The following is a 19,667-nucleotide window of genomic DNA, read 5'->3' as shown; positions in this document are numbered from 1 at the left end:
AGTCTTTGGAGCGTCTGGAGTCTCTGGAGTCTACGGTATCAATGGAATCTTTGGAATCTTTAGAATCCTTGGAATCTTTGGAGTCTTTGAGGTGTTTGAATTCTTCGGAGTGTTTCAAGTGATTGGGGTCTTTGGAATCTGGAAGTCTGGAGTCTTTGGAATTTTTGGAGTCTTTGGATTGTTTGCAGTGTTTGGAATCTTTGGAGTCTTTGGAGTCTTTGGAGTCTTTGGAGTCTTTGGAGTCTTTGGAGTCTTTGGAGTCTTTGGAATTTTTGCAGTGTTTGGATTCTTTGGAGTCTTTGGAGTTCTTAGAGACCTCAGAGTCTTTAATGTCGTTGGAGTCCTTGGATTCCTTGGAGTCCTTAGAGTGTTTCGAGACTTTTGGGCCTTTGGAGCCTTTGGAACCTCTGGATTCTCTGGAGTGTCTGGAGTCTCTGGAGTCTTCTGTAGCTTTGGAATCTTTGAAATCTTTTGAATCTTTGGAGTGTTTGCAGTGTTTGGAGTCTTTGGAATCTTTGGACTCTTTTTAGTCTTTCGAGTCTTTCGAGCCTCTGGAACCTCTGGAGCTTCTGGATGCTCTGGAGCCTCTGGAGTGTCTGGAGTCTCTAGAGTTTCTGGAATCTCTGGAGTCTCTGGAGTGTCTGGAGTCTCCGGAGTCTTCGGTATCATTGGAACCTTTGGAGTCTTTGGAATTTCTGCAATATTTGGAGTCTTTAGAGTCTTTGTAGTCTTTAGAGTCCTTAAAATCCGTGAAGTCCTTGGAAGAGTCCCTGGAGTTTCTGGAGTATCTGGGGTCTCTGGAATGTCGGGAGTCTCTGTTGTCTTCGGAATCATTGGAATCTTTGGAATCCTTGGAATCTTTAGTCTTTGGAGTGTTTGAAGTCTTTAGAGTCCTTAAAGTCCTTGGAGTCCTTGCAGTCCTTGGAGTCTTTGGAATCTTTGGAGTCTTTTTAGGTTTTTTGAGTCTTTCGAGCCTCTGGAATCTTCAGTATCACTGGAATCTTTGGAATCTTTGGAGTGTTTGGACTCTTTGGAGTCTTTCGAGTCCTTAGAGACCTTAGAATCTTTAGAGTTGTTGGAGTCCTTGGATTCCTTGGAGTCTTTGGAGTCTTTGGGGAGTTTTTTGAGCCTTTGGAGTCTTTGGAGTGTTTTTAGTGTTTCTAGTCTTTCAAGACTTTTGGGCCTCTGGAGGCTTTGGATCCTCTGGATTCTCTGGAATCTCTGGAGTGTCTCGAGTGTCTGGAGTCTCTGGAGTCTTTAGTATCATTGGAATTTTTGAAATCTTTTGAATTTTTGAAGTATTTGCAGTGTTTAGAACCTCTGAAGCTTCTGGATTCTCTGGAGCTTCTGGAGTGTCTGGAGTCTCTAGAGTCTCTGGAATCTCTGGAGTGTCTGGAGTCTCTGGAGTCTTCGGTATCATTGGAACCTTTGGAATCCTTAGAATGTTTGGAATTTTTGGAATCTTTGGAGTCTTTGGAGTTTTTGTCCTTAGAGTCCTTGGAGCCCCTGGAGTCTTTCGAGGCTTTCGAGTCTTTCGAGCCTCTGGGGCTTCTGGAGTGTCTGGAGTCTCTAGAGTGTCTGGAGTCTCTGGAGTCTTCGGTGTCATTGGCATCTTTGGAATCCTTGGAATCTTTGGAATCTTTTTAGTCTTTCGAGTCTTTCGAGCCTCTGGAGTCTCTGGAGTGTCTGAAGTCTTTGGAGTCATTGGAGTCTTTGCAGTCTTTGCAATCTTTCGAATCTTTGGAGTGTCTAGAGTCTTTAAGGTCTTTAGAGTCTTCAAAGAATCTTTGGAATCTTTGAAGTCTTTAGAGTCTTTAGAGTTTTTAAAGTCTTTAGAAACTTCAGAGTCTTTACAATGCTCCGAGTACTCAGAGTCCTCAGAACGCTCAGAGGTGTTATAGAATCTTTGGAATTTCTAGAATTTTTAGGATCTTTAAGCTTTTTTAATCTTTCTTATATACAGAATCTTTTAAACATTTCGAATCCTTGTTATCTTCAGAATCTATAGAGTTTCTAGAATATTTAGAACTTATAAACTCTCAGCATCTCTAGGATTCTCAGCATCTCTGGCATTTTTAATATCTAGAGGATCCCTAGATTTCACAGGTTTTTAGTAATATGTATTAACATCTTTACAATTTTCAAAATATCTGGAATCTGTGGAGTCCCTATAGACCCTGTTGAATCTAGGAGAAGTCAAAATTCTTTCATAACGTCACATTTTCGGACAAAAATTTTCTAGAATCGTTTCCATTCAACTTTAGTTCTACACTGAAGAAAAAATTCTTCACTATATTGTCGCTCTCAAATGTCTTCCAGAATGTCTTTTTTCTGGAGCTTTCGAGAATGTTGTTAAATTCATATTTTTTAACTTCTTTCTTCTATCCTCAGCCAACAAAGAAGAATCGAATATTGTGTGTCTTCTCATTTTCAAACAAAATTTTTCTAAAATCATGTCGACTCAAGGCACTCTTTTTCGAATAGAATTTTTCTATAAATTCTTCTAACTCCTCTAAAGTTTTATTAAACTCTTGAGTTCTTTCTTCAATTTTAGCTTTACAGAGAAATCAAAAGTCTTCTATAATTTCAAATTTCGAGATAGAATTCTTCTACGATAATTTCGAACCCAAATTAATTACCCTTTCTTTCGAATTTTAACCCTGCATTGAGGACGATGTTCTTCTACATCTTCTTTTTTCTGCTTCTGTCCTCGGGCGGTTCGTTACCAGAACACTCAAATTTTAAGTTTCATATTGCGTCAGATCATTATGTTTGTATTTTTGTTTATTGTCACGGTCGTCACATAACCGCAGAATAAAATAAATTCTGAAATTTAGAATCGGCTAAAATAAAAAAAAAAACAAATTAGAGCTACACAAACTGACGAAAAGTTCAAAGAAAAAATAATACAACTTGTTGAATTTTATTTCGTTTTATAATTTTTTTAATGAACTTAAATATTAATAAAGTACATCCACTGGAAACTTAATATAAATTAAACATCCACTTAAAGAAATTTCTCATTTTTATTGACCATAAACAAGAGCACTTTAAGAATCATCGTTACCGAAACCAGACAATATAAAGTTTCTGAAATGTGCAAATACTCAACATGATTACCGCTATTAGAAATTCTTTCTTACTTTGAAATATCCTCTTTTTCCTAACAAAACTTTTTACGCTTTTCTAATCCTAATTAAATTAATAAAATTCTTTGCTATTAGTGAAAGGATGAGTGTAAAGACCTTTCAGTGCAGCATCAAGTTCAAACAACCACTTTTTGTTCCACCTTCTTGCACCGATAATATAATAAAGCTCGCTAAATTAGCATGGATGTATCTGACATCCAAAAAATCGACAACCAATTATTGGGAACAATCATCGACTGGTAAACAATGGTCTCACGGGCAGATTTGTCTTAAGGCGAACTGGTGTCTGTCGCTTTTAACCCAGACGGTTTGCAGCGTGCAGTTATAATTAATTAACTTGTTTAATCCGATCAGATTATTCGTCAAGCCTCGGTGCATTAAGTAGACGCTTAATTCCTCAATCCTCTTGACTCTGCACCCAATTCTGTGAGACCTTGCAAGTAGACCTCTCACCACTTCTTCTTATTCCAGCGGTTTCGAATGTAACTTATTGTCAACGGGCCTCAAGGTTTCCCCATTTTTCTCCACTTACATGAAAATATCGAGTTCCTATTAGAAAGTTATTTAGTGCTTTTTTTAACACCCTATTCTGACCTCTGCAACAGGACGTGGAGGAATCTGGGCGAATTTAGACAAGGCTTTGAACGGGTTTTTTGTAGGCGGATATGAAGCAATTTTGTTTTTTTTTGGCGGTTTTCAGTGGAATGTGCAATGTGCAATGTAAATGTTTGGAAATGTTGCAGTTTTTCTTGGAGTAATTTGCTGTTTACTTTCTCCATTCTCCCGACTATAAAAACATGAAATATTAAAGCACGATGCACCGAATTAATGCTTTACATGATTTTAAACGTGATTAAGCCGTTTTTTCAAATTACTGAAGCGTTTCAAAAAACGGACGAAGATTTCTTATTTAGATTTTTCTAGAATGTTCTTCAACTGCTTTTTTCTAAACTTTTTGCTTCGTGATTCTTATTCGAACTAGAATTGTTCTGAATTTATGTCATATTCAAGGTAAACAATTTTATCTCGCAGTGAAGTCGTAATTCTTCTCTTCGTGTATATTTCGAATAGAGTTCTTCTAGAAATTCTTCCAATTCTTCTCGAATCCTTGTTAATTTTTTACTTTTTCGTTCAGTTCTACTTCCACAAAGAAATGAAAATTGAAATCCTTCGCTAGATTGTCTTCTTTCCTGGGTTTTAATTTTTAAATTTTAGCTGCACTCTGCACATAATTGAAAAAGTTTAGGGATAAATCTGAAAGGGCTTTGGAGGCTCTTGGTGTTTAGTTTTTGGAAGAATTTAAAAAAAATTTGGGAATGCATTGAAAACGTTTGAAAAAATTTCGGATACTTCTATCTGTTTTTTTCTTTTTTATTGATTTGGGAGAATCTGGAGTCTCTAGGCGTTGTTTTTTAACAAATTTGAAAGTATCTTCGGGGACGTTTTGGTTTGAAGGAATTTGAAAAAAATCTAGGGTCTTTGATGTTTTGCTTTTGAAAGAATTCAGTTGAAAGAATCTGGGGAACCTTTGCTGTTTCCTTCATGAACTTCGAAGATCCTGGGGCCTATTGTTCCGATTTTGGAAGAATTTGAAGAATCTTGGAGGTTCTTGATGTTTTGGTTTAGTATGTATATGAATCTAGCAGTGTTTTGTTTTTGGATGAATTTACAAAATTTTGGGAATGCCTGATATTTTATTGTTGAAACTATTTAAAATAATCTTGAAGGTCCCACGTAATTTTTTCTTTTTTTGAAAGAATTTGAAAGATTTATGGGGTCAAATTTATTGTTTTAAATATCACACAACTCAATTCAAAAGAGTCTAAAGAGCCTGTTTTTTCGTCCTTCGGCCTTTTCGTTCTTCACCCTTGACGTCCTACGTCCTTTTCGTCCTTCGTATTTTTCGTCCTTCGTCCTTTTCGTCTTTTTCGTCCTTCGTCCTTTTCGTCCTTCGTCCTTTTCGTCCTTCGTTCTTTTCGCCCTTCGTTCTTTTCGTCCTTCGTCCTTTTCGTACTTCGTCCTTTTTGTCCTTCGTCCTTTTCGTCATTCGTCGTTTTAGATCTTTTCGTCCTTTGTCCTTTTCGCTTTTTCGTCCTTTTAGCCTTTTTCGTCCTTCGTCCTTTTCGTCATTCGTCGTTTTAGACCTTTTCGTCCTTCGTCCTTTTCGCTTTTTCGTCTTTTTCGTCCTTCGTCCTTTTCGTCCATCGTCATTTTCGTCCTTCGTCCTTTTCGTTCTTCGTCCTTTTCGTCCTTCGTCCTCTTCGTCCTTAGTCCTTTTTGTCCTTTTCGCCCTTTTAGTCTTTCATCCTTTTCGTTCTTCGTCCTTTTTGTCCTTCGTCCTTTTCGTCCTTCGTCCTTTTCGTCCTTTGTCCGTTTCGTCCTTCGTCCTTTTCGTCCTTTGTCCTTTTCGTCCTTTGTCCGTTTCGTCCTTCGTCCTTCGTCCTTTTCGTTCTTTTCGTCATTCGTCCTTTCCTTTTAAATTCATGTCTTCCTTTCTTTAATTTTAGTTGAAAAGGAAGTCAAAATTTTTCGCTCTTCTTATTTAGGACTAGAAATGTTCTAAAATCATATCGAATTCAAGTTGAAAATTTTTTATTGCACTGAAGTTGGAATTTTTTCTATGCTTGTCTATTTCGAATAGAATCCTTCTAGACATTCTTCTGAACCTTCTAGAATCTCCTCTAATTTTTTACTTCTTCCACGGGAAAACCAACAAAAAAAGAGTTGTGAAATCTTTGGAGTCTTTAGAATCTTTACATACTCCTGAAGGTCTTATGATCTTTAGAAATTTTAGAACCTTTGGTGTCTTTGGAAATTTGGACATTTTAGGATCACTAAAAATTCTAAAATAATTAGAAATACTACAATCTCCAGGATCTTTAGGCTCTCTCTGGAGTTATTATAAACCTGATTTTAGAGGTTTTAGAGTTTTTAGAATTTTTAGAGGTTTTAGACTCCTTAGAATCCTGGAAGTCTTTGGAATCTTTAGAATCTTTAGAATATTAGGGATCTTCGGAATTTTCTGCATCTTTGATATCTTCGGTTTCATTGGAATCTTTGGAATCTTTAGAATTTTTGGAATCTTTGGACTCTTTGGAGTCCTTTGAGTCTTAATAATCCTTGTAGTCCTTGGAGTCCTTGAATTCCTGAGAGTTCTTGGAGTCCTTGGAGTCTTTGGAGTCTTTTTAGTCTTTCTAGTCTTTCGAGCCTCTGAAGCCTCTGGAGCCTCTGGAACCTCTAGAGTTTTCGGTATCATTGATTCCAATGATACCGAAGAGTATTTGGGGTGTTTAGAGTCTTTGGAATCTTTGAAGTCCTTGGAGTCCTTAGAGTACTTGGAATCCTTGGAATCCTTCGAGTCTTTGAAGTCTTTTTAGTCTTTCGAGTCTTTCGAGCCTCTGGAGCCTCTGGAGTGTCTGGAGTCTCTAGAGTCTCTGGAGTCTCTGGAGTTTCTGGAGTCTTCGGTATCATTGGAATCTTTGGAATCATTGGAATCTTTAGAATCTTTGGAATTTTTGGAGTCTTTGGAGTGTTTGGATTCTTTGGAGTCTTTGGAGTCCTTAGAGATCGTAGAGTCTTTAAAGTCGTTGGAGTCCTTAGATTTCTTGGAGTCCTTAGAGTATTTTTAGTGTTTCGAGTCTTTCGAGACTTTTAGGCCTCTGGAGCCTTTGGAGCCTCTGGATTCTCTGGAGTCTCTGGAGTGTCTGGAGTCTCTGGAGTCTTCAGTATCATTGGAATCTTTGAAATCTTTTGAATCTTTGGAGTTTTTGCAGTATTTGGAGTCTTTGGAGTTTTTGGAGTCTTTTGAATCTTTGGACTCTTTTTAGTCTTTCGAGCCTCTGGAGCCTCTGGAGCTTCTGGATTCTCTGGAGCCTCTGAAGGGTTTGGAGTCTCTAGAGTCTCTGGAATCTCTGGAGTGTCTGGAATCTCTGGAGTCTTCGGTATCATTGGAACCTTTGGAATCTTTAAAATTTTTGGAATTTTTGGAATCTCTGGAGTCTTTGGAGTGTTTGTAGTGTTTGGAGTCTTTGGAGTTTTTGAAATCTTTGGAATCTTTGGACTCTTTTTAGTCTTTCGATTCTTTCGACCCTCTGGAACTCCTGGATTATCTGGAGCCTCTGGAGTGTCTGGAGTCTCTAGAGTCTCTGGAATCTTTGGAATCTCTGGAGTCTCTGGAGACTTCGGTATCATTGGAACCTTTGGAATCTTTAAAACTTTGGAATTTCTGGAATCTTTGGAGTCTTTGGAGTGTTTTCGATTCTTTCGAGCCTCTGGAGCTCCTGCATTCTCTGGAGCCTCTGGAATCTCTGGAGTGTATGGAGTTTCTGGAGTCTTCGGTATCATTGGAACCTTTGCAATCTTTAAAATCTTTAAAATCTTTGGAATTTTTGGAATCTTTGGAGTCTTTGGAGTGTTTGCAATGTTTGGAGTCTTTAGAATTTTTGGAGTACTTAGAGTCCTTAGAGTCCTTGGAGTCTCTAGAGTTTCTGGAGTTTCTGAAGTCTCTGGAGTGTCTGGAGTCTCTGGAGTCTTCGGTATCATTGGAATCTTTGGAATCTTGTTAGCCTTTCGAGTCTTTCGAGCCTCTGGAGTCTCTGGAGTCTTTGAAGTCTTTAGAATCTTTAGAGTTTTTAAAGTCTTTAGAGACTTCTTTAGAACTTACAATGCTCCGAGTACTCAGAGTCCTCAGAGCGCTCAGAGGTGTTATAGAATCTTTGGAATTTCTAGAATTTTTAGGATCTTTAAGCTGTCTAGAATTTCTCGGATCTCTAGTACCTTCAGGACATTTAATTTTTTTTAATCTTTCTTATATATAGAATTTTTTGAACTTTTCGAATCCTTTTTATCATTAGAATCTATAGAGTCTCTAGAATTTTTAGAACTTATAAACTCTCAGCATCTCTGGCATTTTTAATATCTAGAGGATCCCTAGAATGTTTAAGATTTCACAGGTTTTTAGGAATATGTATTAACATTTTTACCATTTTCAAAATATCTGGAATCTGTGGAGTGCCTCTAGAGTCTGTTGAATCTAGAAGAAGTCAAAATTCTTTCATAACTTCACATTTCCGGATAAAAATCTTCTTTCAACTTTAGTTCTACACTGAAGACCAAATTCTTCATTATATTGTCGCTCTCAAATGTGTTCTAGAATGTCTTTTTTTCTGTTTTCTTGGAGAATGTTGTTAAATTCGTGTTTTTTAACTTCTTTCTTCCATCATGAACCGATAAGGAAGAAACAAATTTTTGTGCCTCTCAATTTTAAAGTATATAATTTAAGGTCGAACTGAAGTTTTTCTACTTTCTTGTATTCTTTTTTGAGTAGAATTCTTCTAAAAATTTTTCTAACCTTTCTAGAGTTCTATTAAACTCTTGATTTTTTCCTTCAATTCTAGCTCTACAAAGAAATCAAAGGTGTTGTATAAGTTCAGATTTCGAGATAGAATTCTAATGACCCTCTCTGATCAGTTTTAACCTTGGGTTGAAGACGAAATTCTTCAATATATTCTTTTTGTCAGCTTCTGCTTCTCTAGCCGTCCGTTATCAGAACACTCAAATTCAAAAACAACTTTTGCCTTATTTTCTGAGCACATGATTTGATATTTGACATTATACAAAATTTTTATTTTATGTTGCGTCAGTACAATATTTGTAATTTTGTTTATTGTCACGGTCGTCACATGACTGCAGAATAAAATAAATTCAACCAATTTAATTAGCAACTCATTATATTTGTTGCAATAAATTCAAAACCCTAATTTACATATTGCAAAATTACCCGTTCAGTGTTTAGATTTTTAAGATAACGATTTCGAAACCCGCATTTTTCTTAATGAACGAACGCTGAATGAATTTTCCGCCTATTTTCAGTCCTCGCCTTGGAAAATTGCTGCAAAAAGTGCAAACCGTCTTCCAGCCATTTCTGCACCTCTGAATGGAAATGAAATAAACTTCAGCGCAAAAGTTAATTCAAAACCGAAGACGCAAATGTAAATAACTTCATTCGCACAAAAATCCAATAAAATAACCCACTTAACCTAGAGGAAGCTCTAAGTACGTCGCTTATTTCGTTGACATTTTCCCAAATCAGGAAGCAATTAAGTCTCCTGCACGTTAGTTTTTAGCCCAGTCGGCAAATTAACATACAAATTTTCGTTTCCTGATTTAAACTTGTGCTCTACAATCATTGTCTCTGGATCTAACTCAAGGCAACTGCAACAAATTAATTAGAATAATTGGGTTATCGACAAATCACCTCAAAGGTTTGGAAAGGGAATTGTGTAAGACAGGAATTCGGTAATGGCACGTTTTCGGTAAAGTACGCTTTATGCAATAAATTAGGCAGTCGTTAATTATTACAGAACAAGAAAAACGCTTGTCGAAAAATTATAGGTTAAGCGTTGCAGACATCCATTGTTTGTTTTCGATGAGTTCGCGTTATGATCTGTAACGAAATTTTGTCAAGGACGTTTCGCAACGAGTCCGAGGAGGTCAGTGGATTGACGCGCGAAAAAAACTAAACCACAATATCTTTTTTTTCAAAAAGTTTTCTTTTTTCAGACAATTAATGGAGAAGGGTTCGTCCCTTTCGTGGAAGGAAGTGTTGTACCAGGCGACTGGTGAAACCCGCCTGGACGGGAGTGCCATGAGGGAGTACTTCAGGCCCTTGGAAGACTGGTTGCGCAACGAGAACTTGAGAACCCAGGAATTCGTGGGATGGTTGTACGACGGCGACTACTGTAAACAAAGTATAGAGACAGCAGGCTTGCAAGTGTACGGTGGATTTTATAATGCAGGATTTGCACTCAAGCCTGCTTTCGCGTTGACGCTCACAGCAATTATATGTCTTTTTACAAGAAATTTTACTTGAGGAAGTCGGAACGTGATACTTTTATTTTTTAACCGTGGATGTTGTAGATTGTTTTATATGATTTAAGTGTAGGTGAATTGTATATAATTTTTAAATAAAGTGTTTTTAATAAGGCGCTGGGTTTGATTTCTCTGTGCGGGGTGAAATTAATTGCGTTGTTTGCTGACAGTTTCATGTAGGTAGAGGGGTGGCAGAGTGTTACAAAATAATTACGCAGGTAGTCATTGTTTGGCAGCTTTGAACTAGATTTATGTGGAAAACCACATTAAAGCACGTAAATTTGGAACAATGAGGGGTTATTACAGCACTGTAGGGGTAGAGATAACGTGAGGACAGCAGGTAAGTTGTTAATTGGAACTGATGGGACATTATGGACACACAATGAAGTGGCAGAATGGTGACACACATTTTGTATTTTGAGATACAAATTATGTTTATGAAAAAGGTGACAGAATTGATGACTGGAAATTTTTGGATTATCTGATTTTGTAGTTTTATTTAAAAAAACCAAGTTCACCTAGATGTACTTAGGATTTGAGCTCATGAGAAATAAAAAGGATCAGTAAGGCGGAGTTTAGGGCGAGTGGGCGGGGCATATTTATTTCTTTTGTAACATCTTCATTTTTCAATAAGCAGATGCTTAAATCGTGTTTAAAACATTGACAATGCTACAAAAACCCTCATTTGAAATTAAACTACCCCTTTAGTTGCACGATGAATAGACAAACTCATATAGGGTAAAAGCGGTGAGTGGGCGGGGCTTATTCACCTAATGTTTTTCCAGAATATTCTGTTTTCAGAAAAAAATCTTTTAAAATAAGTTTCAAATGCATTTTTTTGTACAGAAACTATTTATTTGTGTTTAAACTTCGCTCGTCCTGAACTCATCACGAATCAAAAGGATCATTGCGGCGGAGTTTGGGTTGGGTGGGCGGGGCATCGTTTTTCTACCACGGTAATCAATAAATAGGCACACCTTTTTTTTTAAATTATCAAATTTCAATGAACAGGTACTTAAAACGCGTTCAAAATAAATTAATATATTTCCAAAAAAAATCTTCATTTTAAATTAAGCTCCGCCTCTCGTTTCACGATGAATAAACAAGTTCATCTATATTAAAAGAGGTGAGTGGGCGGGGCTTATTCGTTTAATGTCTTGCTCAAAATTGTCTGTTTTCAGTAATGACTAATGAGTTTTAAAGGCAATTTCTTCTACAAAAATATTTCATTTGCACTCGCGATGACCTCATGAGGAATTAAAATAATCATTAAGGAGGAGTTTGGGTCGGGTGGGCGGGGCACCGTTTTTCTACCATGGTAATCAATAATCGAAAATATGTTTTTTTTTTTTAAAAAAACATCAAATTTCAATGAACACTACTTATTCAATTAACAGCTACTTAAAACGTGTTCAAAATAAATATATTTCCACAAAAAAATCCTCATTTGAAATTAAGCTCCGCCTCTGGTTTCACGATGAATAGACAAACTCATGTAGAATAGAAGAGGTGAGTAGGCGGAGCTTACTCATTAAATGTTTTTGCGGAATTGTCTGTTTTCAGCAAAGAATTACTTATTTAAAATAAATTTCAAAGGCATTTTTTTCTACAGAAACAATTTATTTGTATCTAAGCTGTGCTCGTCCTGGGCTCATCAGGAATAAAAACAGTCATTAGGCGGAGTTTGGGTCGACCTCATTTGAAATTAAGCTCCGCCTCTCGTTTCACAATGAATAAACAAGTTCATCTACATTAAAAGAGGTGAGTGGGCGGGGCTTATTCGTTTAATGTTTTGCTCAAAATTGTCTGTTTTCAATAATGACTAATGAGTTTTAAAGGCAATTTCTTCTACAAAAATATTTCATTGGCGTTCGTGATGACCTCATGAGGAATTAAAAGAATCATTAAGGAGGAGTTTGGGTCGGGTGGGCTGGGCATCTTTTTTCTACCACCGTAATCAATAAACCCATTGTTCTTTTAATCATCACTTTTCAATGAATACAGATCGTTAAAACCTGTTCAACATATAGAAGTATAGATATTTCCACAAAGAAATCCTCATTTGAAATTAAGCCCCGCCTTAACAAGCAAAGTCATGTAGGCTAAATAGGTGAGTGGGCGGGGCTTTTATTGTCTTTTCTTTGAATAGTCTCTTTTTAAGGGCAATTTGTTCTACAACAATATTTTATTTGCATCTAAGTTTCGTTCGACCGGAGCTCATGAGGAATAAAAAGGATCATTAAGGTGGAGCTTAGGGTGGGTGGGCGGGGTATTTTTTTATCCCTGTAATCAATAAAGGGGCACACCTTTTTTTCTATTAATCATCACTTTCCAATGAACACAAGTCCTTAAAACGTGTTTAAAATATAGATATTTGCACAAAGAAATCCTCATTTGAAATTAAGCCCCGCCTCTCGTTTAATGATAAATAAGCAAACTCATTTAAGCTAAAGAGCTGAGTGGGCGGGACTTTTAATGTTTTTCCTCAGAATAGTCTCTTTTAAAGGGCAATTTCTTCTACAAAAATATTTTAGTTACATTTACGTTTCGCTCAACCGGAGCTCATGAGGAACAAAAATTATCATTAAGGCGGAGTTTAGGGCGGATGGGTGGGGCATTTTTTCTTACTACAGTAATCAAAGCTAGGATATATTTTCTTTGTTTGAAAACATCACTTTTCAGGGAACAGATACTTAAAAACGTGTTCAAAATATGTATAAGCACTTCTACAAAAAAGCTTCATTTGAAATTAAGCACCGCCTCTCTTTTACGATGAATAAACAAACTCATTTAGGTTAGAGGAGGTGAGTAGGCGGGGCTTATTCGTTTAATGTTTTTTCTTAGAATAGTCTCTTTTCAAGGGCAAATTCTTCTACAAAAGTATTTTATTTGCACATAAGTTTCGCTCGACCGGAGCTCATGAGGAATAAAGAAGATTATTAAGGCGGAGTTAAGGGTGGGTGGGCGGAGTATTTTTTTTTACTATGGCCATTAACAAACGGGCACACCATTTTTGTTCCTTAAAATTATCAATTTTCATTAAACAGGTGGTATTTAAAACGTGTTCAAAATATAAGTATTTTTACAAAAATTAAATTAGAAATAAAGCTCCGCCTCTTGCTTCACAATGAATAAACAAACTCATTTGGGCTTGAAAATAGTCTGTTTTCAAAGGCAATTTTTTCTACAGAAATATTTCATATGAGGAATAAAAAGGATCATTAAGGAGGAGTTTGGGTCGGGTGGGCGGGGCATCTTTTTTCTACCACGGTAATCAATAAACGGCTACACCCTTTTTTCCTTTAATCATGAATATAGAATTAGAATAATATTCCACAAAGAAATCCTCATTTGAATTTAAGCTCCGCCTCTCGTTTAATGATAAATAAGCAAACTCATTCAGGCTAAAAAAGGTGATTGGACGGGGCTTATTCGTTTAATGTTTTTCTCAGAATAGTCTCTTTTCTTCTACAAATTTATTTTATTTGCATCTAAGTTTCGCTCGACCGGAGCTCATGCGGATTAAAAAGGATCATTAAGGAGGAGTTTAGGGTGGGTGGGCGGGGTATCGTTTTTTACCACGGTAATCATTAAAGAGGCACACCCTTTTTTCTATTAATCATCACTTTCCAATGAACATAGGTCCTTAAAACGTGTTTAAAATATAGATATTTCCACAAAAAATCCTCATTTGAAATTAAGCCCCGCCTCTTGTTTAATAACCAAACTCATTCAGGCTAAAAGAGCTGAGCGGGCGGGGCTTTTTCGTTAAATAGTTTTCTCAGAATAAGCTGTTTTGAATAATGAATTGTTTAAAATACGTTTTAAAGGTATATTTTTTCTATGGAAATATTTCATTTGCGTATAAGCTTCGTTCGCCCCGAACCCATGAGGAATAAAAAACATAATTAAGGCGGAGTTCAGGTCGAGTGGGCGGGGCATCTTCTTCCTACCACGGTAATCAATAAACTATCGTATATTTTCTTTCCTTAAAAACATCAATTTTCAATGAACAGGTACTTAAAATGTGTTCAAAATACATTTAAGCATTTTTATAAAAAAACCTCATTTGAAATTAAGCTCCGCCTCTCGTTTCAGGAAGAATAAACAAACTCATTTAGGTTAGAGGAGGTGAGTAGGCGGGGCTTGTTGGTTTAATGTTTTTTCTTAGAATAGTCTCTTTTCAAGGGCAATTTCTTCTACAAAAGTATTTTATTTGCACATAAGTTTCGCTCGACCGGAGCTCCTGAGGAATAAAAAGGATCATTAAGGCGGAGTTTAGGGTGGGTGGGCGGGGCATCGTTTTTCTACCACAATAATCAACAAATGCATACCGTTTTCGTCAGATGCAATGTAAAGAATAAACAAAACTTCAAAATAAAATAAATAAACAAATAAATAAATAAATAAATAGACAAAGAATTTTTATGGAATTTTAAATACTCTATAAACTTTGGTAGTTCAATAATTTGCTGCTTTTTAACATAAAAAGTGACTTTTAGAGGTGATAAATAATTAAAAATTTCAAAAATTCTGAGATTTCGAAGATTGTCTAATAGAATCAAGACAATGACAGAACATGCATGGAAAACGTGAATTTTCGAATTTTGCAAATTTTGAAACTTTAAGAAAACACAAAATTTATTTAAAATGATTAGAAAGGGTTCCAGTAACCACTTCAACAAGAAATTTTGAAACGAACTTTGAAATTATAGCAAAAGAGGTGGTGAAGAAAATTTAATCAACATTAAAGTAAAAAAAAATGATGATGTAGGAAGCTGCAATACATTAAAGAGGTTTATTAAATTTTTTTTTAAATAAGTATATGGAGAAAAATTTACCGTCAATTTGACTCGGGAAGCAAAAATAAAGCACGATGAATATTCACGCCAAAAATTAAAATAAAAACAACGAATTTATTTAAAAAACGAGTTATGTTGTGGTGGTCTTGAAAAAAATAAAACACCTCAAATCAATGCTACGAGTTCTTTAAGGAGTGTGTTTAATTTAATATGAAATGTCAAACAACACCAGAAAAAAGGCGTATTATAAAATATTCCGGTAACGCCTGTCCGCACTAAATACCTTTTTAGCGAAAACACAGACTCGGGCGGTTGTAAGACACCTACTTGACGCAAACACATGCAATTCCTACATAACACTCCGTACTAGTAATTTAATATCTGATCACTTTTTGCGCGATTACGAAAATTTCAGTGCACTTAAACCGAAATAAAATATGTAATTGAAAATCGCTCCTTCGCTTTAATTGCATAAGGCCTTGCACAAGATCTAAATATCAAGTTTGTTAAACGATGGACGGTTTCCATCTCGCTCCTGTTGTAATCGGTCTAAACTCGTCAATTTTTGCACATTTTTGCGCAACGTGGATCAATAGCAAAAAGTAGGAAGTGCAGCAGAGTCGCTTAATTAGGTAATTAAATGGTGAAGAAAGTACCACCCGTACGTGACAACAGGACCGTACATTAAATATTTATGTTGAATTACGTATGCCAGCTGATGGGCGCTTGTGCTCCAGAATCTATAATTTCGAGATGAAATTAAAGCAAGAGCAAGTTTCGCGGAATTGCGCAATTAGAGCGCTTTCTTTCAGAAAATAAACTTGAAAATTTCAATGCAAAGATCTAGTTCATTTCACTTTTGGCGGATTTGTGGGACAGCAGCTGGTGGATACGCCATCGGAGGCGTCGTTGCCTAAGAGTGACGTCACTGCTTGGTACTCTCTCACGTTACTTATTGGGGATAATGACTTCATGAAACAATGACGGGACTCGATTACTGGGCAGTGGCGGCGAGAACTTTTCCAAACGGGAAAAATACATATAAATAACACACTTAATATCAACAACTGATATTTAAATATTTTTTACTCTAGTTAGTGACAGCTTTTAGAAATTTATTCGTTCCGAGATACGAGTACGTCCTAGATCTTTATTTTTGGTTATCAGAATAAATCCTGTTATCCTTTGATATCACCACATTTCTGTGCTAGTTATTGTGTTTAATGCAATCTACTTTTGCGCGATGATAATGCTGATAGCATTGACAGCAACTTCATTTTGGTTCAAGTTTGCTACAAAAAACTCGTTGGAATAATTCATATTCATACGTTAAATTTATTTAAATTTAATTGCTTTGTTCCTATAATTATTGCCGCCTTTTAAATGCTACTTCATTTCTTTCTTCCTGACATTCTACAAGTCGTAGAAAGCAAAATGCAACAAATCCCCAAAACTACCAAACCGATTGCTTTGAAATTTGAAAAATTAATGCATTAACCCATTTATCACGCTGAAATCCTGAGAATGCAGCAACGTTATGTTTCACATTTAAAAATAAACGAAAGTGCTGAAATAAACTACATAATCTGATAAATCATAAATCAAGTTTCATTTAATTATTAATTCGGTCCTAATTAATTGCTTTAGCATGCATCATAAGACCTTGTGTTTAGCAATCGCTACCAAAACTTCAATCTCACACCTGTACGCTATTAATCTACTTATGCCTTATGTACATCTAGTGAGCTGTAATAACTGACGTACGTAAGTCGCCATATATGGAAACTAAATGTGGTGTTTCGCAAGGGTGTGAGCTACGCTCGGTTTTATTTTTATTGTATGACAATGATATTGAACTTGCCATTAATTATAGAACGAGCGTGTTGTATGTAGATGATACAACTTTGAAATCGAAATATAACATAATCCATAGTGCGACTAAAATCGTGAACTTTAGGACAGTCGAAAAAAAAAATTTGGTTCAAAATACTAAAATGTTTTAGTGATTAATAAAATTGTTGTGCTTTTTAAGAAATAAAAAAATGAAGAAATAAGATTTTTACGTAGACTATAGATCGATTCTTAAGGGGCTTCAACCGAATTTCTTCTTTCCGTATAGTGATAACCTTAACTTTACTTACAAAATATTAATGTGGAAAAGTCTTTATTAATCTATAATTTAAACTTTTTTAAACCCCGAAAAATGTCAAAAAATATATTTTGACCAAAAGCTTACAGTGACTACGCAAAAACGAAATGCTGCTGTATTTTATGTTGTTTTTCAAGCGTGTTTAATGATTCTGGAAGAAGACGAACCGAACTCTGCGTGTCTAGAGTTATTTTTCTAAAAATATAGTCATAAATCGCCAAAATAGGAGCCTAAAATTTAATTCAACTTTTTTTCTCAATATGTGAAGAATGAAAAATGTTGGTTTCCTTTTTTAATTAATACATTTAGTTTTACTTAAGAACATATTTCACATAGTTATTTCTCGTACAAAAATAAGGTTTTTTTAATTAAGCTCCGCCCCTCGGCTTACGACAAATAAAAAAAAATCATCAGAATTGAGATAGGGCGGGTGGGCGGGGCTTATATTTTGACGGCCGGAGTTTAACTGCAAAACACTTATCTGTTTTTGAGAGATTAAAACAGGTTTTTGAGTACTGTGTTGTTCAAAGAATACTATCTATATTAAGAAAATAAGGCAAAATATAAACCCCGCCCACCCACCCACCTCTAGTGTGATGATTTTTTTTTATTCTTAGAAACCTTAAACAGGTTTAAAATTGTAAATTTCGTTACTATTTAGACCACGGCAGGTATGGTTGGGGCTTAATCTTTGGTTTTAATTTTTTCTTAATATATATTCATAGTATTCTACATAGTATATACACAAAAATATGTCTTACATGGTAATTTCTTGTAGAAAAATAATAAGGATTTTGCGATTAAATTCCGGTACTTTGTTTCTCGACGATTAAAGAAAAAATCATCCGAATTGAGATAGGATGGGTGGGCGGGGCTTTTATTTTGGCGTTTTTTTTCTTAATATGCATAGGCATCTTTTCACAACAAGAAAGCTTAAAATGATACATTTTTGCTAAGAAATATGGATGTTACAATTATGAGGCGGAGTCTAATTGCAAAATAGATATTTCCTTATACAAATTTTCCATTTTAAACATGTGTTAAATTTCATGTTGTGAAAAAAATCTACATATACTAATACAAAAAGACAAAGTGTAACCCCGCCCACCCGCCCTATCTCAATTGTGATGATTTTTTTTATTCGCCGACAACCAAGAGGGCGGAGCTTAACTGCAAAACACTTATTTCTTTTTAAGACATTAAAAACATGTTTTTGAATATCAGGTTGTTCAAGGAATGCTATGTATATTAAGAAAAAAAGCAAAATATAAACCCCACCTACCCACCCCATCTCAAGTGTGATTATTTGTTTTTTAATTCTTAGAAACTTAAAACACGTTTAAAATAATACATTTTTGTAAGGAAATATGGATTTTGCAATTAGGCTCCGCCCCTAGGGCTGACAACCAATGAAAATTTCAGCACTATTTAGACCATGGCAGGTGGGGCTTAATCTTTGGTTTTATTTTTTTATTAATATATGTTCATAGTATTCTTTGCATAACACTATACTGAAAAATAAGTCTTACATGGTAATTTCTTGTAGAGAAATAATAAGGATTTTTCGATTAAATTCCGCTATTCTGGCTCTCGACGATAAAAAAAATCATTCGAATTGAGATAGGGTGGGTGGGCGGGGCTTATATTTTGTCGTTTTTTTTTTCTTAATATGCATAGGCATCTTTTCACAAAAAGAAAGCTTAAAATGATACATTTTTGCTAAGAAATAAGGATTTTACAATTATGAGGTGGAGTCTAACTGCAAAATCAATATTTCCTTATACAAATTTTCCATTTTAAACATGTTTTAACGTCGATGTTGTGAAAAGAGGTCTATATATATCAAAACAAAAGGGCAAAATGTAACCCCGCCCACCCGCCCTATCTCAATTGTGATGATTTTTTTTATTCGCCGTCAACCAAGAGAAGGTTTCACATAAAAAAGACATTTAGCGCCCCCAAGAAGGTTTTACATTTTTAAAAAAGACAATTGGAAACCTCGAGAAGGTTTTACATTTTTAAAAAAGACAGTTGGGACCTCCGGGAAGGTTTCACATTAAAAAAAAAGACATTTAGAGCCCCTGAGAAGGTTTAAAATTCTTAAAAAAAATCATTTGGAACCCCCGAGAAGGTTTAATTAACATTGTTAAAAAAAGTCAGTTGGGACCCCCGAGAAGGTTTAATTAACATTTTTAAAAAAGTCAGTTGGAACCCCCAAGAAGGTTTAATTAACATTGTTAAAAAAAGTCAGTTGGGACCCCCGAGAAGGTTTAATTAACTTTAAAAAAAAAAGTCAGTTGGGACCCCCGAGAAGATTTAATTAACATTGTTAAAAAAAGTCAGTTGGGACCCTCGAGAAGGTTTAATATTCTTAAAAAAAGTCAGTTGGGACCCCCGAGAAGGTCTAATTAACATAGTTAAAAATAGTCAGTTGGGACCCCCGAAAAGGTTTAATTAACATTGTTAAAAAAAATCAGTTGGGACCCTCGAGAAGGTTTAATATTCTTAAAAAAAGTCAGTTGGGACGCCCGAGAAGGTTTAAAATTCTTAAAGAAAGTCAGTTGGGACCCCCGAGAAGGTTTAATTAACATTGTTAAAAAAAGTCAGTTGGGACCCCTAAGAAGGTTTAATTAACATTTTTAAAAAAAGTCAGTTGAGATCCCCGAGAAGGTTTAATTAACATTGTTAAAAAAAGTC

The 19,667-nt window shown here is 35.5% G+C and overlaps 1 protein-coding gene across 1 annotated transcript in view; it reads left to right on the top strand.

Moving 5' to 3' along the window:
* LOC135125230 (angiotensin-converting enzyme) overlaps positions 1–10,133 on the top strand; it is a 67,644-nt gene extending 57,511 nt beyond the window's left edge. Inside the window, exon 10 of the mRNA XM_064050660.1 lies at positions 9,711–10,133. Within this exon, the coding sequence (XP_063906730.1) occupies positions 9,711–10,020 (310 nt within the window). The 3' untranslated portion in view covers positions 10,021–10,133. The remainder of the gene's footprint in view (positions 1–9,710) is intronic.
* The last annotated feature ends 9,534 nt before the right edge of the window (positions 10,134–19,667 follow it).

Source organism: Zophobas morio, unplaced genomic scaffold (genome assembly GCF_036711695.1).
Source record: "Zophobas morio isolate AGI-343-1 ecotype UQ-CSIRO unplaced genomic scaffold, CSIRO_AGI_Zmor_V1 ptg000008l, whole genome shotgun sequence".
Taxonomy (NCBI): domain Eukaryota; kingdom Metazoa; phylum Arthropoda; class Insecta; order Coleoptera; family Tenebrionidae; genus Zophobas; species Zophobas morio.
Note: the sequence above shows the minus strand (reverse complement) of the source record. Positions and strands in the feature narration are given on the sequence as shown.